Source organism: Lichenostomus cassidix, chromosome 5, assembly GCF_008360975.1.
Source record: "Lichenostomus cassidix isolate B80296 chromosome 5, HeHo_3.0, whole genome shotgun sequence".
Lineage (NCBI taxonomy): Eukaryota > Metazoa > Chordata > Aves > Passeriformes > Meliphagidae > Lichenostomus > Lichenostomus cassidix.
In genome coordinates, this window is record NC_139486.1 from 839164 (window position 1) to 863028 (window position 23865).

Here is a 23865-nt window from a genome sequence, read left to right on the forward strand (position 1 = left end):
CCACTGTCCCAGGCTGCTCCAAGCCCAATGTCCAGCCTGGCCTTGGACACTGCCAGGGATCCAGGGGCAGCCACAGCTTCTCTGGGAATTCCAGCCCAGCCCCTCCCCACCCTCCCAGGGAAGAATTCCTTGAGAAAGGCTGAATTTCCATCTTTTAAGTGAACAAGGAATGTCTTTATGAGAAATATGCTTGAACCAAACATGTTCCTTGGCTTGTTTTCAGAGCAGTTCTGTGTGAAATGGAACTCAATAACACAATGCACAGGCTGTTCTTGAAATAGCCCTACAGTTATGGTTTCTGAGGGTATTAAACAGCAGCCTTTAAACTGTCCCTCTCTTGCTGGCATTTTTGGAGAGGTTTGTATTGTATATCAGAAGAGGCTGTTCTGGCAGTGTGGGAAATGGTTGCTAATGAAACACTGAATTCATGCTTGAGGATCCTTTGCAACCAAAATGATTCTGTGGTTTAATTGTCCAAATAGGAAAAATATTTAATAAACATATATATTTAGTTTTCATAGATATTTTATAGATATGTGTACAGGGCCAGGAGTTGGACTCGTGATCCATGTAGGTCCCTTCCAGCTCAGGATATTCCATCATTCTGTGATGCTATATTTACAGCATAAGGCTTCTTTTTTCTTAAATACCTATTGCTTAATTGTGAGATGGAGAGGAAATTGGAAATACCACACCTTACACTGTGATAAATAAAGGTCCTTATGAGAATCCTAACTGGAAAAAAACCCAACCTAAATTCCCCATTATTTCTTTTAGTTTTTTAGTTTAATGGAAAAGTGTAATTATCATCAGCAGTGGTGCTACCAGGTAAACTCCTGGGAGAGGATAAAAGGGATTTGTGGGGAAATCTGGTATTTTTAATGAGAAAAGTATGAGAAAAACATAACTGTGTAAGGCAGCAGTTGTTTAAAGTGTTCTGAAGTGCTTTTAACCCCCTGTCAAAGCTGGGAATCACATCTAAACTGTCTTTTAAATGATTTCTTTCTCCTCCCCCTCTTGCTGCCCCGCAGAGCTGGTGCCAGAGCTGTACCCCCGCAAGCCCTGCGCCGTGGAGCAGAAGGTGCTGCCGCTGCTGTGGCACCTGCTGGGCAGCGCTGCTGGCAGTGCCTCTGTGCCCAGCTCTGCCGGGAGCCTCAGGGCAGCCACGGCCAGCCTGGCCCAGGCTCTGCGGGCACAGATGGGCAGCAGCCTGCTCGCCCACGCCGCAGCTCAGCCGCCGCACATCAGCAAGAGCCTGGAGGAGCTGCTGGAGACGGGAACGTAACGTCAGCATGTCTGCAGGTGAAGCTCCAGAGCCGGGCACAGGGACGGGAATGTCACCTGGGCAGCCTGCAGGGTCTGAGGGAGCTGGGGAGAGACCCCAGAGCTGGGCTGGGCTGGGCTGGGCTGGGAGACCTCAGAGCTGGGCTGGGCTGGGAGAGACCCCAGGGCTGGGCTGGGCTGGAAACCCTCTGAGAGAGCCTGGCGAGGTGAACTGGGCTGTGCTGATACAGCCTGCAGGGCTGAACTGGGACCGTCTGCGGGGCTGAACTGGGACCGTCTGCGGGGCTGAACTGGGACAGTCTGCTGGGCTGAACTGGGACAGTCTGCGGGGCTGAACTGGGACATCTTGCAGCACTGAACTGGGATAGGCTGAAGTGGGCTGTGCTGGGACATCCTGCAGGACTGAACTGGGACATCCTGCAGGGCTGAACTGGGCCGTGCTGGGACATCCTGCAGGGCTGAACTGGGCTGTGCTGGGACATCCTGCAGCACTGAACTGGGACAGTCTGAACTGGGCTGTGCTGGGAAATCCTGCAGCACCGAACTGGGACAGTCTGAACTGGGCTGTGCTGGGACATCCTGCAGCACCGAACTGGGACAGTCTGTGGCTGAACTGGGACAGTCTGCGGGGCTGAACTGGGCTGTGCTGGGACATCCTGCAGCACTGAACTGGGACAGTCTGTGGCTGAACTGGGCAATGCAGCTAGAGCCTACAGAGCTGTGCTGGACAGCGTGGGGCTGGCTCCCCTCGTTGTCACCAGCATGGCCATGGAGGAGCCACTCCAGCCCATCTGTGCTTCCCTTCAGAGGCTCCAGCCCAGGACCTGAGCCCGGAGTGCTCATGAAGAACCACATGGTTACATCAGAACTGCGCTTTACATGGAACAGTGGAACAGAATCCTGGACGTAGTGACACAGTGCTATTTGTGAAAAACATGTATTTTTGTACCCCCACAGGCAGTGGTGCAGTATTTGTTGTCTCAGGGCTGGGCAGGGGGGAGAGCAAACCCTGACCCTTCTCCTTCCCCGGCTGTGGGCTCTGGACACATTGGACACAGAACACAGCGGGATGTATAAATAAAGGGATTTATTTCTGTATGGGGATGTATTTCTGCAAAGGGGTGGGGAGGAGTGCTGCTCTGCTCGAAGGAACCTGGTGACAGCAGCTGAGCGTGAGCCTAGGTGTGCCCAGGTGTGCAAGAGGCCAATGGCACCTGGCCTGGACCAGGAACGGTGTGGCAGCAAGAAGACAGTGACTGTCCCTCTGTCCCTCCAATTCTGCATCAGTTCTGAGCCCCTCGCTTGAAAAGGGACATCGAGGGGCTGGGGAAGGGAAAGGAATGGAGCTGGGAAGGAGCTGAGCCTGGAGCAAAGGAGCTCAGGGGGACCTTGTGGCTCTGCACAGCTGCTGCCAGGAGGGGACAGCCGGGGGGTCAGGCTGTGCTCCAGGAACAGGGACAGCAGGAGAGGGAACAGCCTCAGGCTGGCCAGGGGAGGGGCAGGGTGGACAGCAGCAGGAATTTCTCCATGGAAAGGCTGCTCAGAAGCTGCCCAGGGAGGTTTGCAGTGCTTATCCCTGGAGGTGTCCGAGGAAGGTTCAGTGGTTTAGGGGCTACAGTAGAACTGGGTGGTCTTCCCACCCCAATGATTCTAGGATGTGTGTCCATAGGGAGCTACATTGATTTCATTCCCGCATGGGACTGTATTTATTAGTTTCATTCCCGCCCGGGGCTGTATTTACTGACTCCATTCCCCCTCACCCCTGAGGGGAGCGGCGCGGCGCCATTCGGCGGGAAGGGGCGGGGCGGAGCGGGGGCTGGTGCGGCGGTGCGCACGCGCGGGCGGAGGCGGGCAGGCGGGCGGTGCGCGCGCGCGGGGCGCTGTGCGCGTGCGCGGTGCGCGAGGCCCGGGCGAGGCGGCGGCGGCTGAGGCGCCTCGGCTGTGGCGGAGCCGGCAGGTACCGGGCACGGGCTGCGGGGCGCGGGGAGCGGAGCGGGGGGCTCCCACAGCGCCCGGGAGCGGCCGGAGCGGGGCACAGCCGGGGAGGGTGGCCGAGGCGGGCGAGGGCCGGGCCGGGCCGTGCGCGGGGCGCTGCGAACGCCGTGTCGGCCGCGCGGCCGCTGCCGGGCCTCGGGTGTGCCCGCGGGGTGAGCTCTGCCGTGGGGCGGATCCCGGGATCCCTGTTGTATCCTCGTATCCCGTTTGGTGAGCTGAACAGCCGCTGGGCGAGTAACGGGCCCGCGCCTCGCCGCTCCGCGCCTCGCGGTGTGTGACGTTATCGCTCCGCTGGGCCCAGGGAGGCCGCGGGCGAGAGGGAACACCTCGGGCTGGCCAGGGCAGGCTCAGCGGGGACAGCAGCAGGAATTTGTTCCTGGAAAGGGTGCTCAGGCCTTGGCAGGGGCTGCCCGGGGAGGTTTGCAGTGCTCGTCCCTGCACTGTCCAGGGAAGGCCTGGACGTGGCACTCAGCCCTGGGCTGGCGACAAGGTGGCGATCAGGCACAGCTTGGGCTCGATGGCCTTGGAGGGCTTTTCCAAAGTAAATGATTCCGTGATTCAGAGCTAATCCCGGCACAGCCGCGCTGGGCCCGGCCCTGCCCCGGGAGACTCAGCAGCGCCTTATCAGGGTGTGAATGGAGCGTTCCGGGCAGAGCTCAGATAAGGCTCCACATTCCTGCTCCTCTGCAGTTTCCCTGTGCTCTCCATTCGTTTATTCACGTTTTTGAGCAGCAGTTTTGTGTACAGCAGTCTTTTGCTGGTTACAGGCTGAATAATATATGTCGGCATCAATTATTTAATACCAGTGCGTGTAGCTGTCTGATACTCTTACTCGGTTATTTAGCCTGTTTGATGTAAAATCCTCTGTAATTAAGGTGAAAATCCCCGGAATTAATGTGAAAACCCCAAAATTAAGTTTCCCTGATGTGCCTCAGCCTCATGCCCGCAGTGGAGCTCGCTGGGCTGGTGGGTTTGCTGGCCTAGGCATGGCCTGTTGCAGTGGCTGGTTTAAACCATGGGTTGCTGTCAGATTTTGGGATACTCCAGAGGCAAGACTGGAATGCCTTTGGCTGGAACAGCTGTCAGACAGACTTGGTTTCAGTTTGAAGCCTCGTGTGCAGCTCAGAGCTTGGGTGGTGACCCAGTACTGCTTCTCCCTCATTTTTCCCTCCTCATCTGAAGACGGCTGGATTTGGAAGGCTGTTTTTTTAAGATGGAATATGTCTTCTGAACAAGCCGGAGGGAGAAAACTTCTGTTAAATATCAGGAAAAGTTTAGGTCATAAATTTTTGCAGTTCTAAAAATGATAGAATCCATGCAATTAGTAAGGTTGGTCAATAAATCCAAGTGTTCCCCCAGCAGAGCCAAGGCCACCACTGCCCCATGTCCCCAAGTGTCACATCCACACAGATTTAAATCCCTCTAGAGATGGGGACTCCACCACTGCCCCGAGCAGCTGTGCCAAGGGTGGGAAACCCTTTTGGAAAAGAAATTTCCCCAATATCCGACACGAGCCTCCCCTGGTGCAACTTGAGGCCATTTCCTCTTGTCTTGTCACTAGTTTCCTCTATCACTGGTTACCTCAAATTTTAGAGCTGTAAATAGCTTCTAAACTATTTTTTTCCCTGCTGGGGCTGCAGTTTGTGTCTCAGCCTCTGCTTACCCCTCCAGTTTAGAACCTTCACGGGGTACCCTCTGAACTGCAGCAGATGATCTTTGAATGATCCAGATCTCTGCCTGTTGTACTGGTAAAAGTGCAGCAATACTTTATGTCAACTTACAAATGATGTTTGTTTTCAAAATCATAGAATGACAGAACGGTTTGGGTTGGAAGAGGCTTCAAAGCCATTCGGTGCAACCCCCATCATGGGCAGGGACACCTTCCACTATCCCAGGGTGCTCCACGGCTGTGGCTGCCAGATGATGGAGAACAGAAATACTTTGAAAAACCAGTTATTAGAAAATTTACAGGGTAGACTACAGGGACTCTTCAGCGTTGTGCCAGAGTTCCTGGGCCTGGGGAACTCCTGGGAAAACATGAACTGTTACCCCAGTAGTTGAAGCTGCTGATGATAAGGGAAAGAGATTTTTTCTTTCTGCCATGAACTTTCCCCTAGTATGTAGTGGTGTCTTATCCATGTATTTGTTGAAGTGAAACCAGTGGTCTGGGTTTTGTCTCTTCAGGCTTTCAGTGTGAAAGAACTGTGTAGAATTCTGGGATGGAGACTTGTGCTTTCTTTTTTAAATCCCGAGTGCATTTACTACCTGCCCCAAGGAGAGCAGAAGGAGCCAGAAGTGGCAGTGCAGCGTGTGAGGATGAGTCCAACACTGTCCTTCAAGGCAGCTGGACTCGCAGCTGGGAGCTGTTGTGTCCTGCAGGGTGGTGTTCCCTAGGATCCCTTAGCCACGAGGGGCATGGGGAAGGCTTGGCTCAGTGTCCCTGCTCCAGCTCCGGGAGGGACAGCCGGGATCAGCCGAGGCAGGGTGGCACACAGCCAGGTCAGGCTGGCCTGGTGCTGGCACAGCAGGGCAGGGCCAGCCAGTGGCTCTTGGCAGGGACATCAAAGGAGGAGTGGGAGGAAGCAGAGTCTGTCCCAAGGGGTGGGAGGAAGCAACTGGCACTGGGTGTGGGTGGGAGTGAGGGGCTGCAGGTCAGGGGCAGCCAGAGCAGTTCTGTGGCCCTCTGGTGCTTCTTGGTTTATTTGGCCATCACTAATGGGGACTGAGTTGGTGCTGATAGTAATACTTGTCTTTGCCTTAGCCTGGCATTCAGGATATGTTTTAACACCTGTTCATTTTGCAAAGTTACTGGCTTGTTCTAAGTCAGGAGAATTGAATGAATTTAGGGACGTGGGTTAGTGGTGGCCTTGGCAGTGCTGGGGTAACTTGGGCTTGATGGTCTCAGACAGCTTTTCCAGCCTGAATGATTCTATGGAATTTGAGCATAATTCTTTATTTAGAATAAACTTCCACTGGACTCCTACAAGAAAACTGTAATGATTCACTTTTATACCTCGATAGCTCCCTGGGATAGTTTTTCAGAAATCCACCATGATTTATATGAGCAGATGTGAAAATCTATGAATGCTGTGAATATTTTTTATTGTTGAACAAAGCTCATGCATGAGGCAGACGTAGTCAGGATTGTGGTGAAATACAGGGATGCCTGAAACACTGTGAGCTGCAAATTCACACCCAATCTCTGCTTGAATCTTGCTCTGGGAATACTGAATCCTTCTGTTTGCACAGGATCTCCCAGCTGTGCCATGGAGAACTCGGAGAGCACGGAGGAGGAGCAGCCCATTGTCAGCAATGAGAACGCAGAGGCCGGCGCTGAAAGCACGGCCGAGGAGCAGCACATGGACTTCAGCACGGAGATCATGAGTGTCACCGAGATGGAGCAGTCCCCGGACAGCTCCCCAGACCTCAACGAGGACAACACCCAGGAGAGCGAAATTCCAAACATTGAGAGTTTACAGACCACAGATATCGAGGCTGGCTTCCCTCCGGATTTTGACAAGTTTTGGAAAGTAGTAGACGACAATCCGCAGGATTTCACAGGATGGGTTTATCTACTGCAGTATGTAGAGCAGGAGGTTAGTACCTTCCCCCTTCTCCTCAGTCTTCCAGAAACAAACAGAGCAAACTGAAGTCATGGGGTTCCTGTGGCAAATGTAAAATGGACATCAGGCTGTTGCAGATGCTAATTTAAGGCAGCTGTCCTTGCTGCATAAAATGCCAGGATGGTTTGGGTTACAAGTGGCCTTAACTCCCATCCAGTTCCACCTAACCTGGGTTGCTTAATGTCAGAATAACACCAGTAATTTATAAAACACTGTTAATAATCGTTTGTAGAATAACCTGAAGCTGTTTCTCAGGGAAGGACTGATTGTGCTCCCTCTGTGTTTCCCACAGAACCACTTGCCAGCAGCCAGGAAAGCCTTTGACAGGTTTTTCACACACTACCCCTACTGCTATGGGTACTGGAAGAAATACGCAGACCTGGAGAAGCGCCACGACAACGTCAAGCAGTCAGACGAGGTACGTAGGGCCCGGGGCCAGCACTGCCACCAATCCCAAAGCCGACAATGACTGTCCCACTGCGAGTCATTGGGCTGCCAGTGCCTGCCCTGCACGGCCAGGGCTCGAGGGACGTGTTTGCACGTGTCCCAGCTGTGGCATTTGGAGCTAATGTTCTCTCTCTTTGTTGGCAGGTGCGTTAAACCTCTACAGTTTGTCAAGCTTTGCAGTGCAAGCCTCTGTATTACACTGCAGCTTAACAAGTAGGGCAGGGCTTTTCTGTCACTTCCATTTATTACTCATTTTCAAAACAATATAGTTGGTTTGCTGGTCACAATTGCTCCATCTTATTGCATTTTTGGTCAGACGCTGTCAATGATGCTCTAATGGGTCTGTGCCCTATGGTCTGTACCCCAAAGCCTGCCCACACAACCTGGTCAGAATGCAGGGACCGCTGCGCTTTGAAGATCAAGACTCCGCACGTGGAGATCAGAACATTGCCATGTTCTATCCAACCTCCACCCGAATGGTAATGGTAGATTATTTAAACAAAATTCCAGTAATTAGTATTTCTAAGGTTCACCGGATAACACAGTGTTGCCTCTCTCTTAGGACCCCATTAAGGATTTGAAGTACAGTTCATGTTCTCTTCATAGGTCTATCGCCGAGGGCTTCAGGCAATTCCTCTTAGTGTTGATCTTTGGATACATTATATAAACTTCCTAAAGGAAACCTTGGACCCTGCTGATCCTGAAACTAACAGTACCATCCGGGGGTGAGTTGGGAGCTGCCTGATATTCACACAGTTACACACCAATGGGATCAGATCCGTGTGTTTTTAAGATAAGGGGCAAATTCAAAACAGCCTGATGTCACTTCAAGGACTTCTAAGAGATGATGGAGCTGAATTCTATAAGAATGGGGAGAGAGTACAGTGTGGTACAAGGGGTAGAAGCTGTGGCTTGAGAGCTTCAGACTGGATGTAAAGAAATACTTAGTGCAGCGTTGGGAATCTTGGAATTTAATTACTTGAGGTTTTCAGGCTATGGCTAGGATGTGTCTGCTCACTGTGCCTCGCAGTGGACATGGTTAAAGAGTTGGACTAGAGTTCAATCAGAAAGCTTGATTTGTGAACTGGAACTGAATTAAGCTGCAGAATTGCTGCACAGCTTTTGGGTGTGACACTGCAGCAGTAGTGGGTGAAGAGTCTGTACAAGACAAACGTGGTTCAAGGTTGTGTATTTTCCTAATACCTTGTATTCCTGCAAGTGCCTGTTGCTGTTGCCTGTATTTGTTCTGTTGTGCTGGTGCTGGAGGACCTCTTGACACCTTGCTGCAGCTATCTAGAAAACACTTTGAAGAATGTAAATAATTCATAGAAGTGTAGTTTCAAGTAAATGAGGATGCTCATAACCTTTAACAAGAGCCAGCACTTTCTTTCCTTGTTCTGTCCTGGCATCCAGAAAACAGTGCAAAATGATTTTCTTTTCCAGAGCCTATGAACATGCAGTGCTGGCTGCTGGGACAGATTTCCGTTCTGACAGACTCTGGGAAATGTATATAAACTGGGAAAATGACCAGGGAAACCTAAGGGAAGTTACATCCATCTATGACCGAATCCTGGGAATCCCAACACAGCTCTACAGCCATCACTTCCAGAGGTAAAGGGAAAACAGGGAGTTAATGCCATGTGAAAGGTGCAAATACTCACTCAGCACAAAAACTTGAAACAGTTACTCAGATTCATGGAATCAATTTGCTTGTATACTCAGACAGTTGGACTGATTGTTTTAAAGTCCTAATGCACATTTGAGAAATTTGGTTTTGGGTAAATTTGGTTTCGTTGTGGAATGAAGACAGGCCTTGGAAGTGTGAGGAAGAAGAGAGGATGTCTTTGTGAAATTAGAGTGAGCAGTTTTGAATGTTCATTCTGGTGCAGTGCACATGTGTGGTGAAGCACCAACTTAATTGACTAAAGAGAAATCCTGATTAAGTTTTAAATAAGAGAATTCTGCATTAGTAAGGAGAAGTGTGCAGCAACCTCAGTTAAATTACACACAGTGCTGCATGTAACTTCTGCAGGTCTCTTGGTGTGGGAAATAGAGTATTTCCTTTATAACAGATTTTGTCCTTTGCCATCTCTTTTCCATGGCAAGGGTTCTGTCAGCTTGCCCCACTGCCATTTCCCTGTGACACATAGCACTGTGAGGGTGACGGCAGGTGGCAGTTGCATTTGGGGTGTGAGTTGGCAGCACTCTGTGGCACTCAGGAGCGATGAAGTAAAGCAGAACCCCTGGGATTTATAGTTGTGCCCTGCTGGGCAGCAATGCAGCACGAAACAACCCCTTTGCAGTGCCTGCTTTGTGACTGTTGTTAGGTTTAAAGAGCACATCCAGAACAACCTGCCCAGAGACTTCCTGACCACGGAGCAGTTTGTGCAGCTGCGCCAGGAGCTGGCGGCTGCCAGCGGCCACAGCGGCGAGGACGGGGAGGAGATGCCCTGCGGCACCGAGGACATCACTGACCCTGCCAAGGTACCTGCACGGGGTGGGCACAGCCACCTCTGCCCTTCCCTGGGGCTGGGGATCCCCTGCAGCCACTTGGGCTGTGCCCAGAGCTCCTGCACATCGCTGCCCTCTGGCTGAGCAGCCCCTTCCAGTGCTGGCAGAGGCATTAAAGAAATGAGTTAGAAAGTGAAAGAAGTGATGTGCAACATCTTAGGAGCAAATAGTAATTATTCCTGATCAGCAGATCTGTGGGATCTGTGGTCTAAAAAAGCTCCTCATCAGCAGTGGTCTGGGCAGGCTCAGACTGTTACAGGCCTAGGAAAGCCTGGAGCTGTCCAAAGGGATTGCTGATGGTGAAAAGACAGACACACTGAAACCAGGGCTGACTTGGATCCAAATCCATCTTTAATCTGAAGTCAGCTTTAGCGTAGATAAAAACCAGTTCAGCTGTGTGTGCTAAGGGCTGAGGCTCCATCAGGCAGTATCCCAGCCCTTCCCTGGCTGCTTAGGAGAATCCACGCACATCACTGTCACAGGAAGCAGTTACAAAGGTTGTACCATGTCTGCCTGTGTTACATTCTCTAACATTCTGTTCCAGCTAATCACTGAGATAGAGAACATGAGGCACAGAATCATTGAGATCCACCAGGAGATATTTAACCACAACGAGCATGAAGTCAGTAAGAGGTGGACGTTTGAGGAAGCGGTAAGTGGGCTTTGTGTGAGGCAACACAAGCAAGTGGTTTGGAAACAGGACTGGGAGCTGGGAATGTTGTGAGGCAGCCTTCAGCTCTAGGGGGACTTTGAACTGAGATTCAAGGTTTGAACAGTTGCACTTCTTTGCCGTTTTTCTTGTGATGAGGCACCTGGCACCTGCTGATGCAAAGATCTCTGAGCAGTGTTTGGAGAGAGGCAAGGTGCTGTAATGTTTGCTAAGACAGTGAGCTCTGAGAGTTAAGAGCTGCCTCGTGCATCTGGGGTGCTGCAAAGGCATGAGGGGTGGAGGGGATTCTCTTTAAAAGGTAAGCCTCAAAGGAGAATGAATTCCTGTGGTTTTGTATCTTAACACACAATCAGGTAACTTTTGGTTTGGACCTCCTACGTATAGTGTATTGAAAGTAATTCATTAAACTAATCATTTGATCACTGCAAATATACAACTTTTGCTGGAGAGTTGAGTTGGGTTACATTCGAAAAAACAACCTGAGGTTTTCATTCTCAGTCTTTATATTTCTCTTCCTGGCAAACATGGTCCTTGTTTTAAATTAACTTTTTATTTGTAACAGTCCACTGTGTTACTCAGCTGGGACAGATTTTCTGGGACTCTTTAATGATTTGGATGATGTCAGAGCTGATGGTTGATTTATTGCACTGGGCTGGACTGGGACAGGTGCCTCGACAGCCCCAGGAGCTCACAAACAGAGCGGGAAACCTTTGTCAGTGAGCTGTGGCAGGAGGAGCAGAGCAGGCTGAGATTCCTGCCTTGGGAAGCCTTAAGCTGCAAATTTGTGGAACTTGGGAGAGCACTGGAACTGTGGGCAGGAAAGATGTGAGAAATGGAGTGTCCTCTTGCTACCAGAGACTTTATCTGCTCTGTAGCACCAACAGGCTGGGTCTGGAAATGAGTGTAGAGTTCAGTGTGTCTATAAAGGACAGCAGTGAGGGTCTGGGGATTGCCTGGACCTGTTTTTAGCAGAAATGTGACTGTTAGCTGGTCCAAATGGCAACAGAGGGTTGGGTTCCATAGCAGAGGTCAGTGAGGAGCATGAAGGGGGGGATTGGCTTTAAATTTCAGGTGCCTTGGAAGAATTGGATGTTTCTCCTTAATTACTGTAAGTTCTTCATCCATTTGTTCGGGTTTGGATCTGAGAGGGAGTTGCAGCACACGAGAGACATAATCAAATATAATTAAAGATGGTGAGGAGAAGCAAAGGATCTCTGGCAGGATGCCAGACAAAGTAATTTAAATTTAAACAGAGCAATGTTTAATTTTCTGTGCTGAGCTCTGTCCCACCCAGCCCCTCTTGCAGCCATCAGTAACAACATGATGGTGCTAACTTCATGGTCTTGCTGCAACCAGCTTGATGTTAATATTTAATAGCTGTCCAGTTCAATGCTCTGTCTTTCCTTGTCATGATCCTTAACCAAATTGTGAGTTGAATTTGTAGGCTGGATGTGCCACAGTGAGCACTTCACCTGTGTGGATGGAGATGGGCAATGCCCAGTGTGTCCATAATGTCACTGACACTGGGCTGCCTTGGCTCCTTCCCCAGCATCTCTAAACACTCAAAAAGCTTTCTAGGAAAACACGTTTCTAGCCTGAAATGTCACTGCAGTAAATCCCTTGATCCATACCTGAGGAGCCCTGGTTTGAGTAGATAAGGAGGTGTCCCTGGGGCCCTGATCACTGACATGGATTAATGGGATCTTGATTGTGTGGCTGTCGACTGTTTGAACCCCCTTGGTGGTGTGTTTGTAATCACCAGTTGCATCCTGTGACTCTTGCAGATCAAGAGGCCTTACTTTCATGTAAAACCTCTGGAGAAAATTCAGCTGAAAAACTGGAAAGAGTACTTAGAGTTTGAGATAGAGAATGGCACTCACGAGCGAGTCGTGGTCCTCTTTGAGAGATGTGTCATTTCATGTGCCCTCTATGAGGACTTCTGGATCAAGGTAAGGGAGGCAGCTCACAGCTCTGCTGGTGCACACCTTGACCTGGTGACTAACCCTTGTACCCTGTGGAACGTTGTTCATCTATAACTATATCTGTTGCATTAGGAGATGGTCTGCTTGCAACCAGATTTGACTGCTGCATTTGCCAACTGCGTTGCCTCTCTACGTCCTTCCTTACAGAAACTAGTCTAGTGGTTCCATAAAGGTGCTGAATGGGTTTAAACAAAAGAATTTTATCGTTCTGGCATGTTCTTAGAGGCAAATACAAGCTTTAACCTGGCTGGTCTCTGCTCTGTTTCCAACCCTAGTATGCCAAATACATGGAGAACCACAGCATCGAGGGCGTGAGGCACGTGTACAGCAGGGCCTGCACCATCCACCTGCCCAAGAAGCCCATGGTGCACATGCTGTGGGCAGCCTTCGAGGAGCAGCAGGGTAAGGGCAGCCTGGCCTCGGGGAGGGCTCTGCTGGGGCAGCTCTGTGATCTCCCCTGTCCTAAATCATCTCTGCTGTTCCAGGCAACATTGATGAAGCCAGAAGGATCCTGAAGACGTTTGAGGAGTGCATCCTGGGGTTGGCCATGATCCGCCTGCGCAGGGTGAGCCTGGAGCGCCGGCACGGCAACATGGAGGAGGCAGAGCAGCTGCTGGAAGATGCTGTCAGGAATGCCAAATCCATCAGTGAAGCCTCCTTCTATGCCATCAAACTCGCCCGACACCTCTTCAAAGTGCAGAAAAACCTGCCAAAGGCAAGAAAAGTGCTGTCAGAAGCCATAGAACTGGACAAAGTATGTGTTCCCTCTTGGCTGTCTTACCCAAAACTCAAACCATCCTGGTGTCTTTCTCTCTTTCTGAAGCATTTTGTAAAAAATGGCAACAGTGATGACAGGAGTTGTAACTGGATGTAATGTCCCATTACTGCATGGAGACAACAGTCCCTCTAAACTGATGTTGCCAAGGAAACCTGGAAGTTTGCACTCTCTTTTCCCATCAGAAGCACAATGTGCTTTACACCTTCATTTTCATTTTTAGAATCTTAAATGTTCTCAGTGTGTTCAGTGTTACTGGTGTGGGCAGTACCTGGTGGGTTGGTGTCAGCACAGAAATATCTGGCATTCAGGTGCTGCCAGCAAAGTGCAGCACCTGGGTTTGTGGTGTTGGTCACTTCTGGTCTGTTTGTGTAACAAATCAGCCCAGGGAGAAAGGAAAATCCCTTCATTGCCTGTTGTTGTGTGTATTTATGGGGTGAATTGTGGTGTGTAAGAGTCAGAGTTAAATAGCTGCTGGGAGAGGTGAGGTGTGCACCTCCTAATGCCTGTTTTGCACAGGAAAACACCAAACTGTACCTGAACCTGCTGGAGATGGAGTACAGTGGTGACCTCAAGCAGAACGAGGAGAACATCCTGAGCTGCTTTGACAAGGCTGTCCATGGGGCCTTGTCCATCAAAATGAGGATCACATTCTCACAGAGAAAAGTGGAATTCCTGGAAGATTTTGGGTCTGATGTGAACAAGTAAGATGTCCTGTGGGCAGTGGCCAAACTGGGGTCACTGAGAGTGCTGGGAAAGGGTGGGATCAGTGCCTTCTGTAGAATTGTCTCCTTTGTGCCATCAGCTCTTGGCTAAGGAACAGCTGCTTTTCTAAGCCACCCTCCTGGTGTTAAACAGGAATAGATTTTTAAAGAGGATTAGATTATTAAATAGGAATCTCTTTTCAGATAATTACCCCTTTTTATCTGGAATGCCCAGCACCTCACTGAGCAGAGCTCTGCTGCCTGCCAGGTTTTCCTTTGGTTTCCCCTTGCTGAGCCCTGTGAGGGCAGGTGCTCCCCAGAGGCAATTGGACATGTCTGTTACACAGAGGTGTCCTTTAGGCTCTTCCTGGAGCTGCTGCTTGAGGTTTCCAAAACCTCACTGGTTGGATTTTTCTGTTCAGCACTGTTAACAACTGTGCACTTACAGAAATGCAAGTTTTTAATTCAATGCTACAATAATTTTTTCCTCTTAATTGTCTATTGCTTTTATTTACACTTTGCAGCTAAATAACGTGGAAGGATTAATGACAAGTCAGTTTTTCTGCTTTGTGTGTTTTTAACAATAGCTGTCCTTAAATTCTGCTGCCTCTGCATGGCAGCCAGTCAGTGCAGGTTTGGGATCTGAGACAGATCAAACACAAGGAATTTCACAGTTCCCAAATAATCCCAGAGCACAGAATGAGTACAAGGAACTCTTTTCACGCAGAGCACACTGACAGAAGCAGCAGGTGTTGTGAGATGCTGCAGAGGAAAGGGTATTTCAGTATTTGTGGGAATTTTAGCCAGGACTTTCTGCTGCTACATTAACCATACTTGTTCTTCCCTGCTGGATGGGGAAAGGCTGGAGATGCTACTTTGGGATTATAATAATTTCCAGTATTTAAATATTGATTCCCACATCTCTGTGCTGTGAGTGGCATCACCAGCAGGCACTGAAGGAGCAGCTGAATCACAAATAACTTCTAGAAAACTTCCTTATAAAGGAACTTGATAAAAACTGTATCAAGTGTGAGGGCAGTTCAGCAGGTTGGGAACTGGAGCTGTTGTGGAATAGAACCAAGCTGGCGTTCCCATGTTTGTGGTGGGTCACTCATGAAAATTTATTACACTGTCATTTGCTGTACTTTTACCATTTCAAGTAGACATTGCTCAGGTGTTTAAAATACTTGCAAGGCTTGACTGGTTGTGCTGTCCCCAGGCTCCTGGATGCCTATGACGAGCACCAGGCGCTGCTGAAGGAGCAGGAGACGCTGAAGCGGCGGGCAGAGAACGGGTATGGACTGAGCAGGGCAGGGAGCAGCCTCACTCTGGGGGGTTTATTTAGTCTGTGGATGTATATACAGATATTTGGAGCCTTTCAACCTGCTCATGTGAGAGTGGAAACACTTTATTTTAGTCCTTTAAAGTGTGTGCTGAACAGAGCTGTGCTGCTGCCTTACATATCCATAGAATGGTGCACCTGGGAAAGGACCTTAAAGGCCATCCAGTGCCACCCCCTGCCATGGGCAGAGCACCTTCCATAGACCAGGTTGCTCAGAGCTCCATCCAACCTGGCCTTGAGCACTTCCAGGGATTTTTGGAAAATAACTTTTTGAGTTACATGTCACAAAAAAGCCAAACAGTGCTGGTAAAGTGAGTCTCTGAGCAGAAAGGTGCCTTTGCTCTCTCAATTTGGGCACCAGCTATAAACGCAGCCTGTTCTGAAGCACACCACAAACTGTCCTTCCCTAACCCAAATCCCCTCACCCTGCTGGGCCAGAGCACCCAGCTGAACATTCACCCTGAGCTAACATCCCTGACATGAGCACATGGCCAGCATTGCTGCAAGGTGCCAACCCAGGGTTCTGTCCCCACACAGCTCGGAGGAGCCGGACGAGAAGAAGCTGCTGACGGAGGACCCGAGCCTGGCGTCGGCACAGCTCATGGATGGAGACATGCAGGTCAACCAGGCTGCCTACAACTACAACGCCTGGTACCAGGTACGGGGCTGGGCAGGGACAGCCTGGCAGCAGCACCTCCTGGGGAACCTCAGCTCCTGAGGGTTGATGACGCCTCTTGGGCCTGCTCCACGAGTGTTAAATGTTCCTGTGTGGAGCCAGGAGCACTTTGGTGGCTGTCCTGTCACACAGGGAGGGGACAGGGCTGTGGGGTGTGGAAATGTTTTGCCCACACTGGCCTTGGGATGCTCCTTTCCTGTGGGCTTGGATAGTGACTGTGCCCAGGCAGTAGTTCCTGTGATGGCTTGGAATGGGTTCTGCTGGTACACAGCACAATCAGCAAAATGAGTTTGTTCTTTGGAGCTCTTCCTCCAGGGCATTTTAGTTTGGAATAGAATTGTTGAGCTTGGAAAAGCCCTCCAGGACTATCCAGCCCAGCTGTTCCCCCAGCACTGCCAAGGCCACCACTAACCACTGTCCCAGCTGTGTCACATCCATGTTTTTTAAATCCATGGAAGTTTTGCTGAAGTGGTTTAAGGAAAAGTGTTGTTTAGACTGTGCAGAACCCGCAGGGCTGGGGAGAGCAGCAATGCAGCTGGGGCACAAACCCCTGCATAACCCTGGTTTGGGACTGCCTGCAGCCAGGTGTGGAACTCTTTCCAAAGTCAGGCAGTGGAAGGAGTCTCACCCAGCACAGACTGTCCCGTGCTAAGCCAGGAAAAATGAGTTTTCACACACAGAACTGCAGGAATGGTAGCCTTGAGGCTGTGCCAGGAGTGTTAGGTTGGATCTCAGGAAAGGCTGTTCCCCCAGAGGGTGCTGGCACTGCCCAGACTCCCCAGGGAAGGGGGAATGTTGTCCTGCATTCCCAAGGGTATGGGGTGGGCTGTGCTCAGGCTCAGGTGCTCTGTGTGCAGCAGGAACAGCCTGGCTGATGTTGCTGCTGTGTTTGGTTCCAGTACAACTACCAGAACGCCTGGAATTACGGACAGTATTACCACACAACTTGATCCAGGAGGGAGTGGAGTTCACTGTGCTGCAGTTTCAACAAAGATGGAATAAAAAAAAAAATTATATTTTTCTAATTTTGGGCTGTGAAAGAACTGTTGTGCCACCTGCTTTTGGTCCTCTGCATGTGAACCGAGCTGCTGCTCACAGGGTATGTGCGAAGCAAGATTTGTGTGCTGGTAACTGATAAATGGTCTCTGTACAATTCTCATTTACCATAAATGATTTTTTTTAAATTCCCTGCACTAATTTATGGAGTATCAGAAGAATTCTCGTTGGTCTCATGATTCCATAACTGAGTGGGTGAAGCTGAGGGGTTTGGGTTGGTTTTGCCCCAGAGCTGCTCTGCTGCCCAGGGCTGGAGCCAAGGCTTGTCCTGCTCCCAGCCCAGCTGTCAGGGAGCTTTTCCAGGCCTGTGTTGGGATTGGGGGAGAGCTGCCACACGGGTTCTGTAGTGTGGGAGGGGTCAGAGATTAAAACCACCTTTGTTCTTTTTTAAAAAGCACAAACTGTGTTTGGGATGAGTTTTGTATTTAGAGTTTTTCATGTACACGGTGTGAGCAAAACCTTTTTCATTTTGATCAAAGTGATCATTCCCATTTTTGTAATAAAAGCGAGGAATTCAGTAGTGCTCTGAGCTTTCTTGGACTGCCTCATTGGAGCCAGGAGGGAGAATGGCTGAGTTCAGCTCTGTGGTGTTCACAGGAGGGGCTGTGGCACAGGGATTCCTCAGGAGCACCTGTGGAACACCCAGATCTCTGTGAGCAGAGCTTCTATCAAACACCTTTAGAGAGAAATGGAGTGGGAATGTGTGGGATTTGGCTCCACAGGAGGAGGAGCTGGGAGGGAAGGAGCCTGGGTTGGGTGTGAAGGTCCCTGGTGCCCTGAGGGCTCTGCAGTGCCCAGCAGAGAGCAGGGGGAGCACAGACACAAAGAAGGGAGGCATGGCAGGTACAAACTCTGGTTTAGTGGGGAGCTGTCACTGTACAGCAGCAGGACAGGGACAACACTCAGCACTCGCCGCCAGCAAGGCACCGTTGGAACCGGAGCCACGAGTTACACCAGCAGGAAGCTCTCATTCCCAGCAGCACAGGGAATTCTTCACTCAATATCCACCAGTTCCACTTCAAAGAACAGTTTAGCGTTTGGTGGGATCCTGTTGGCAAACGTTAAGGAAGCTGAAACAAGCCCTGCAGTTCCTCCATCTCTCCCTGGGCAGGGAGGCCCCAGCTGCTCCCTGGCCTCTCTGGTGTCCCTGACCTGTCTGGACATCCTGTCAGGGGACACAGGACCAGCTCCATGGACACACCTGCATGAACACTCCTGTTCTTATTGCCATTCCTTAGAACAGAGCAGCCCAGTCGTACCTGAGCTGCCTTGCCCTCAGGTTTGGGGCAGTGCCTGGGGAGGTGACACTGTCCCACTGTGTCCCCTGCACAGGAGCAGTGTCCAGGCAGCCCTGCAGATTACAGCAGGAGAGAACAATCCCTTCCCCTCCTCCAGCAGTGTTGGGAAAAAGAAACAGGACTTCATCAAACACTGCAGGATCACCCTTCCACCCCTCCTTCAGTTGTATCCCAGAGCCACATTTAACTCTGTCCTTACAGCTGCAGCAGGTCACTGTCCCTGTCTCCTAACACCGATCAGGATCCCCATCAGGCATTAGCATTTGGAAGCAGCTGGAATAAAACTGCAATGGGAAAACAGCTTTTTCTCCAAAAGGAAAGGGCAGTTGCACTCCCCAGGAAGTACCCTGAACTCCCTGAGTGGGAATTATCCTGGGGCTGCTGTGAGTTGCAATAAGTGAATCCTCCCATTGTATCACTCATAAAGCACCTCACTGCCCCCAGCATTCCCAGGTTCCTGAAGGAGTCAGAGCTCCTGGAAGGATACTTTGCATCAGGCTGCCCCTTCTTGCCATAGCCCCACTCGGGCTCGATCTCCAGCTGGGCCTTCTCTCCTTTGCTCATGGTCAGCAGGGCTTCATCCCACTGCAACGACAAACAGCAGCTCCAGAGGGAGAACAACTGCATTTCCCAGCTTTTCCTGCTGCCTCCCCGGAATACCCCACAGCCCCAGGGCATCCTCCCCAGCACTGTGGGAACACCCCAGGAGTGCAGCTTTTCCTGCTCCCACAGCAGTCCCACACTGCAGATCTGTGCTGGGATGACACCAGGGCAGCAATGGGAACTGCCTGTCTCCAGTCAGCATTCCCAGGCTCTCTATTCCCTTCCCAGCAGCCCACCAGGTGTGCCCAGGTGTGCCCAGGTGTGCTGTGTCCCCACTGAGGGAAGGGTCTGCACCCACAAGCACAGGATAAACATGGACAAACCCAGGTTCTGCTGCTCCTGCAGCACCAGCCATGGACACAGCCCCTTCCCAGCTCCAATCCTGCCCCACATCCCAGACTTGCTGCTGCTCAGCCGGAGCAAAGGAGGCTCAGGGGGACCTTGTGGCTCTGCACAACTCCCCAGGCTGTGCTCCAGGGAACAGGGACAGCAGGAGAGGGAACAGCCTCAGGCTGGGCAGGGGAGGCTCAGGGTGGATATTGGGAAAATTTCTCCCTGGAAAGGACTGTCCATTCCTGGTGTAGAGTAAAGCCCAGGGAATGCAAACAGGGATGGATGGAGCCCTGGGATCCCAACAGCCTCCCAACAGTGAGAGACTGACAGGAGCCTGAGGCTGGGCTGATCCCAGGGAACAGAGCCTGTTTTCCATGCACTGCCTAAGGAGGGAATGACTGAGGATGAATGTTGCACCCTCCCAGTGTTATCCTTGCAATTTGCCTCCACAACAAACACAACAGCCCAAAAATGGCACCCCAGTCATAAATCACACAGAATGAAACTCTCTGGATTCTGAGGGAGCTCCCAATGCTTTACTTACACCTCGGATCACTTTTCCTACGCCAACTTTGAAACTCAAGGGCTTGGCTGCTTTTTTCTTCTTTGAACCTGGAAAACAGTGAAAAAATGTCCATTTGCTTCAATATCACACCAGCATACACCACAATTCTGGGTAAAACTGCCATTACAATCATGCTTTATATAAATATCTGTCCTTACAGAATTATTTTTAGCCCAATATCGTGTTTTCAGGGGAAATACCAGTGCTGTGCACTAAAAACATCATTAAATGTTCAAGCTGCACCAAAGCATCTTTCAACCCCCAAAGGCTCATTTCTGAATTACTCAAGTTGACTGTGCAAGTCATGGAGGTATTAAGGAACCAAAGAAAGTCAACAGGGAACAGAAAAGGATGAGGAATTACAGACAGTATTCCAATGACTCTGGAATTCTGTTCCTGAGCGTGGGACATCACTGCTGGGAAAGCCTTTCTAGAATTGCATGATTTCATAGCCCTAAACCCTCTGATCTGCCACAAAAACACCAGCAGGGAACATTATGCACCAGAATACTCAAATCCCTCTCATTCCAGTGCCTCCATATTTAAAGATTTATCACAGAAGGACCCCAAGATGTGTTTGTTTTGAGAAATCCAGGACACTGCTGGTGCCAGAGTTCTGTAGGAACCAACTCCCCCTCGGCAGCAGTTCCAGCCAGGATTGACTCCCTGCATTCCACATTCCCCAGGCCTGGAATGCCAGAAGCCAGGGCTGGCAGGATGCAGCTGTGTCACTTGACACCAGCCAGTCCTAAAATACTGCCCTGCACTACCTCATGGAAAATCGGGAGCTGCAGCACACCCAGCAGCTCAACACCACCATGATAAAGCTGTTTGTCAGGAATCCCCCCAGCCACACCTTCCAGAGGCAAACCCCTGCCCAAGTCTGCTGGAGGAGCCCAGTTCATTCCCCTAGGAGCATTTGCAACCAACCCAAACAGTTAATCCATACATCTATATATCCATAACCTTACTTGATTGAATATTGGTATCGAAGACTGTCCCATCCTGCAGCTTTCCTGTGTACCAGCAATGGACAGTGTCTCCTTTCTTCGGGAAGTTGGTTTTATCGCCCTTCTTTAAAATGGATTTTGTGTACTTTGGTGGCCCCTGAGGTTATAAAAAGAGAGTTATGACTGGTGGGTTAAACAGTATCAGATACCCAAGACTGAACAACCACTTAGTTTGGTGCATCAAAGGAGACACTCTGTTAGTCAATGATGTGTTTATGTTACTGCAGGGCTGCAATATTTGGGGAAAATGCAGCAGATTAAGATTAAGGCAGGGTACAAACACCAGTTTTCTTGCTGTAACCAGTTTTTAGAACCCCACAGCCTCCTGAGCTGGAAAAGACTCCCAAGGATCATCCAGAACAGATCCTGCCCTGCCCAGACACCCAACAATCCACCCTGTGCACCCCTGGCAGCCTCAGGCTGTGCCCATTCCCTGGGCAGCCTGGGCAGTGCCAGCACCCTCTGGGGAACAGCCTTTCCTCATCTCCCCCCTCACCCTCACCCCGAGGCACACTGCCCGGATAATTCGGTTTCCCACGCGAAAAACGCGAGCTGAGAACATCACACCAACCTCCTCCACAGCCTCCTCAGCCTTCGCCGCCTTCCCCTTGGCCTCCTCCGCCTTGGCCGGCTTCGCCTTCTCCGCCGCCTTCTCGGCGCCGTCCGTGCCCTTGAAGCGCTGCGAGGGGAGCCGTGAGGAGCCACAGCCATCGCCCAGCCCCGCGGGATCCCCAATCCCATCCCCGGCCCCATCCCCGGCTCCATCCCCGGCTCCCACAGCCTCACCTGCGTGTGGAAGAGCTGCGTGTAAGCCGCGATCAGCTGCTCCTTGTTCGCCGTCTTGGCCACGTTCTTCACCTGCCCCAGCAGCTTGTGCTCAGCCAGGAACTGCGGGACACGCGTGTGAGATGTGGGGGAAACAAAACCCAGCCATCCCGTACACAACCCGAATTATTTTCGATCCCCCGCAATTACCGCCTGCGCCGCGTGCTCCTGCAGGAATTTGATGATCTCCTTCTTGGCCAGCGCCTCGCTCCGCAGCTCCTCGGCGCTCCAGGGCTGCGCCGGGCCCGCGGCCGCCGCCATCTTCCCACCCACCGCCTGCTCCTCCTCCGGAGAGGAGGGCTGCGAAGGAGCCCGGCACGGAGAGGGGCGGGCCGGGAGAGCGCCGAGGGACAAGGGGAGGCTCCGAAGGAAGCTTCCCGATCCTCCCCTTCGGGCCCGGCCGAGCTTCCCGGGGAGATTTCAGGCGGCGGTGCCGAGCGGGGTTTAAAATGGCACCGCCTCGGGGCGGGCGGGGAACGCCCTGAGCGACAGCAGCGGCGGGAGATAACGGGCTTGGCCTCGGGCTTGGCGGGCAGCTGAGGGCAGGGCAGGGCCGGGAGGTGGCCAGGGGAGAAGGGCAGGGCCGGGAGGCGGCTGACGAGGGCGGGGAGGCGGCTCCCCTTCCCTCTCGGCGGCGATTTCAAGCCGCGGCCGTGCGGCAGCGCTAAGATGGCGGCGTGCGGGCGGCGGCGCGGGGCGGGATGAGGATGAGGATGAGAGGATGAGCGGCCGGCAGCGCACCTTGCCGCAGGTCTGGCGGGAGCCCCAGAGCAGAGCCGAGCCCGGGGACGCGGGCGGCGACAGCGATGACGAGCTGCTGCTGGCAGCCGCGGCCGCGGCCGACCCCAGCCCGGCGCAGGGCTTCAGCGAGGCGGCGGGAGCCATCTGGATCTACCCCACCAACCTGCCCGTCCGCCCCTACCAGGAGCGCATGGCCGGCGCCGCGCTGCTCGCCAACACGCTGGTGTGCTTGCCCACCGGGCTGGGCAAGACCTTCGTGGCCGCCGTGGTCATGTACAACTTCTACCGCTGGTTCCCCTCGGGCAAGGTGCTGTTCCTCGCCCCCACCAAGCCGCTGGTGGCGCAGCAGATGGAGGCGTGCGGCCGCGTCATGGGCATCCCGGGCCGCGACATGGCCGAGATGACGGGTAAGGCTGCGGGCTGGGAGAAACCACAGCGCGGGGAATAAAAACAAAAAATATGAGAGGTGTTTGGAGGGTTAGCTGTTGGTTTCGCAGTAGTTAAAGCCCCAGGTCAGCTGTACAAAGGGTGAGCGCTGGGTACAGCCCGGTGGGTCACACCTGCGGGTGGCTGCACACACAGTGGATGCTTAAGCAAAGAATAAGGGCTCTTTTTATCCTTTTTCTAGCTTTTTTCCCCCTCCTTCTCTTCCCGTTGTCAGTTTCCTTGTCCCTTTTTCTGAAGCCTTGCAGCCCCCCTGCGCTGCAGTGTGTTACTCACTGAAGCAATAACCTTCATGACTGCATCCAGAACTTGGTTTTAGCCCCAAACCTTTCCCAGAGCTGTTTTAAATGATGTTTCGGGCAGTGGGCAGCTAACAGGCATCTTGAGCTTCCCAGCTTTGATTTCTATCAGTCTGGATTTAATTTTTTAGTGCAAAAAATTATTTTTAGTCATTTTATTCTTGGTTGTGAGGGTGGGGAGGGGCTGGGATGGAATTCCCAGAGAAGCTGTGGTGCCCCTGGATCCCTGGCAGTGTCCAAGGCCAGGTTGGACATTGGGGTTGGAGCAGCCTGGGGCAGTGCAAGGTGTCCCTGCCATGGCAGAGGTGGCACTGGGTGGGATTTAAGGTCTTTTCCAACCCAAATCATTCCATTATTTCATGTGTCTGGTCATGGGCCATACCTTGTTCTCAGCAGAACATTTCCCTAACGTTATTTCTTTGATTTCCAGGAGGCACCCAGGCTCTGGGCCGGCGGGAGCTGTGGAGTACCAAGAGAGTCTTTTTCCTTACACCTCAGATCATGGTCAATGACCTCTCTCGTGGGACCTGTCCTGCTGTGGAGATCAAGTGTTTGGTTATTGATGAAGCCCACAAAGCCCTTGGCAATCATGCCTACTGCCAGGTAGGGCTGGGCTCACCTCACTCTTCTCTCCCAGTTACTAAAACCTCCCCTAAAAATTGCTTACAGCTCCCAAAGGTGT

General features: G+C 51.7%; 4 protein-coding genes and 1 non-coding gene across 15 annotated transcripts in view; 4 read left to right on the forward strand and 1 right to left on the reverse strand.

Annotated features, from left to right (window-relative positions):
- The window catches only part of TOGARAM1 (TOG array regulator of axonemal microtubules 1), a 30620-nt gene extending 28238 nt beyond the window's left edge, over positions 1-2382 (forward strand). For 2 of the 8 annotated variants that reach the window (XM_085060877.1, XM_085060881.1), the window contains exons 21-22: positions 1032-1302; positions 1522-2382. In XM_085060877.1, coding sequence (XP_084917003.1) covers positions 1032-1285 — 254 coding nt within the window. In that variant the 3' untranslated portion in view covers positions 1286-1302; positions 1522-2382. The remainder of the gene's footprint in view (positions 1-1031; positions 1303-1521) is intronic. The other 6 variants (XR_014852366.1, XR_014852368.1, XR_014852367.1 and 3 more) reach the window with 6 other exon arrangements.
- Positions 2383-3130: 748 nt separating this feature from the next.
- Positions 3131-17585, forward strand: PRPF39 (pre-mRNA processing factor 39). Of its 4 annotated transcripts, none has more exons than XM_085060886.1 (14): positions 3131-3241; positions 6529-6875; positions 7195-7320; positions 7956-8074; positions 8793-8960; positions 9677-9833; positions 10405-10512; positions 12315-12479; positions 12788-12914; positions 12998-13266; positions 13807-13991; positions 15211-15285; positions 15871-15991; positions 16909-17585. In XM_085060886.1, exons 2-14 carry the CDS (start codon positions 6546-6548, stop codon positions 16957-16959), a joined length of 2001 nt encoding a protein of 666 aa, XP_084917012.1. In that variant the 5' UTR covers positions 3131-3241; positions 6529-6545; the 3' UTR covers positions 16960-17585. The 4 variants fall into 4 exon arrangements, with proteins under 4 accessions (XP_084917012.1, XP_084917013.1, XP_084917015.1 ...); XM_085060887.1 differs by lacking the exon at positions 3131-3241 and adding an exon at positions 3411-3431; XM_085060889.1 differs by lacking the exons at positions 3131-3241; positions 6529-6875 and adding an exon at positions 7666-7828 and having other exon boundaries at positions 7209-7320.
- On the forward strand, positions 13350-13435 carry LOC146435718 (small nucleolar RNA SNORD127). The gene has a single exon (XR_014852950.1). It is a non-coding gene; the product is annotated as a small nucleolar RNA SNORD127 (small nucleolar RNA).
- Positions 17586-17904: 319 nt separating the features above from the next.
- FKBP3 (FKBP prolyl isomerase 3) lies at positions 17905-22126 on the reverse strand. Its single transcript, XM_085060897.1, has 7 exons — positions 21850-22126; positions 21661-21762; positions 21446-21553; positions 20836-20971; positions 19844-19911; positions 18851-18948; positions 17905-18113 (listed from the first exon to the last, which is right to left on the reverse strand). Exons 1-7 carry the CDS (start codon positions 21958-21960, stop codon positions 18059-18061), a joined length of 678 nt encoding a protein of 225 aa, XP_084917023.1. The 5' UTR covers positions 21961-22126; the 3' UTR covers positions 17905-18058.
- Positions 22127-22304: 178 nt separating this feature from the next.
- The window catches only part of FANCM (FA complementation group M), a 51801-nt gene continuing 50240 nt past the window's right edge, over positions 22305-23865 (forward strand). The window contains exons 1-2 of the mRNA XM_085060876.1: positions 22305-22847; positions 23614-23786. Of these exons, the coding sequence (XP_084917002.1) occupies positions 22421-22847; positions 23614-23786 (600 nt within the window). The 5' untranslated portion in view covers positions 22305-22420. The remainder of the gene's footprint in view (positions 22848-23613; positions 23787-23865) is intronic.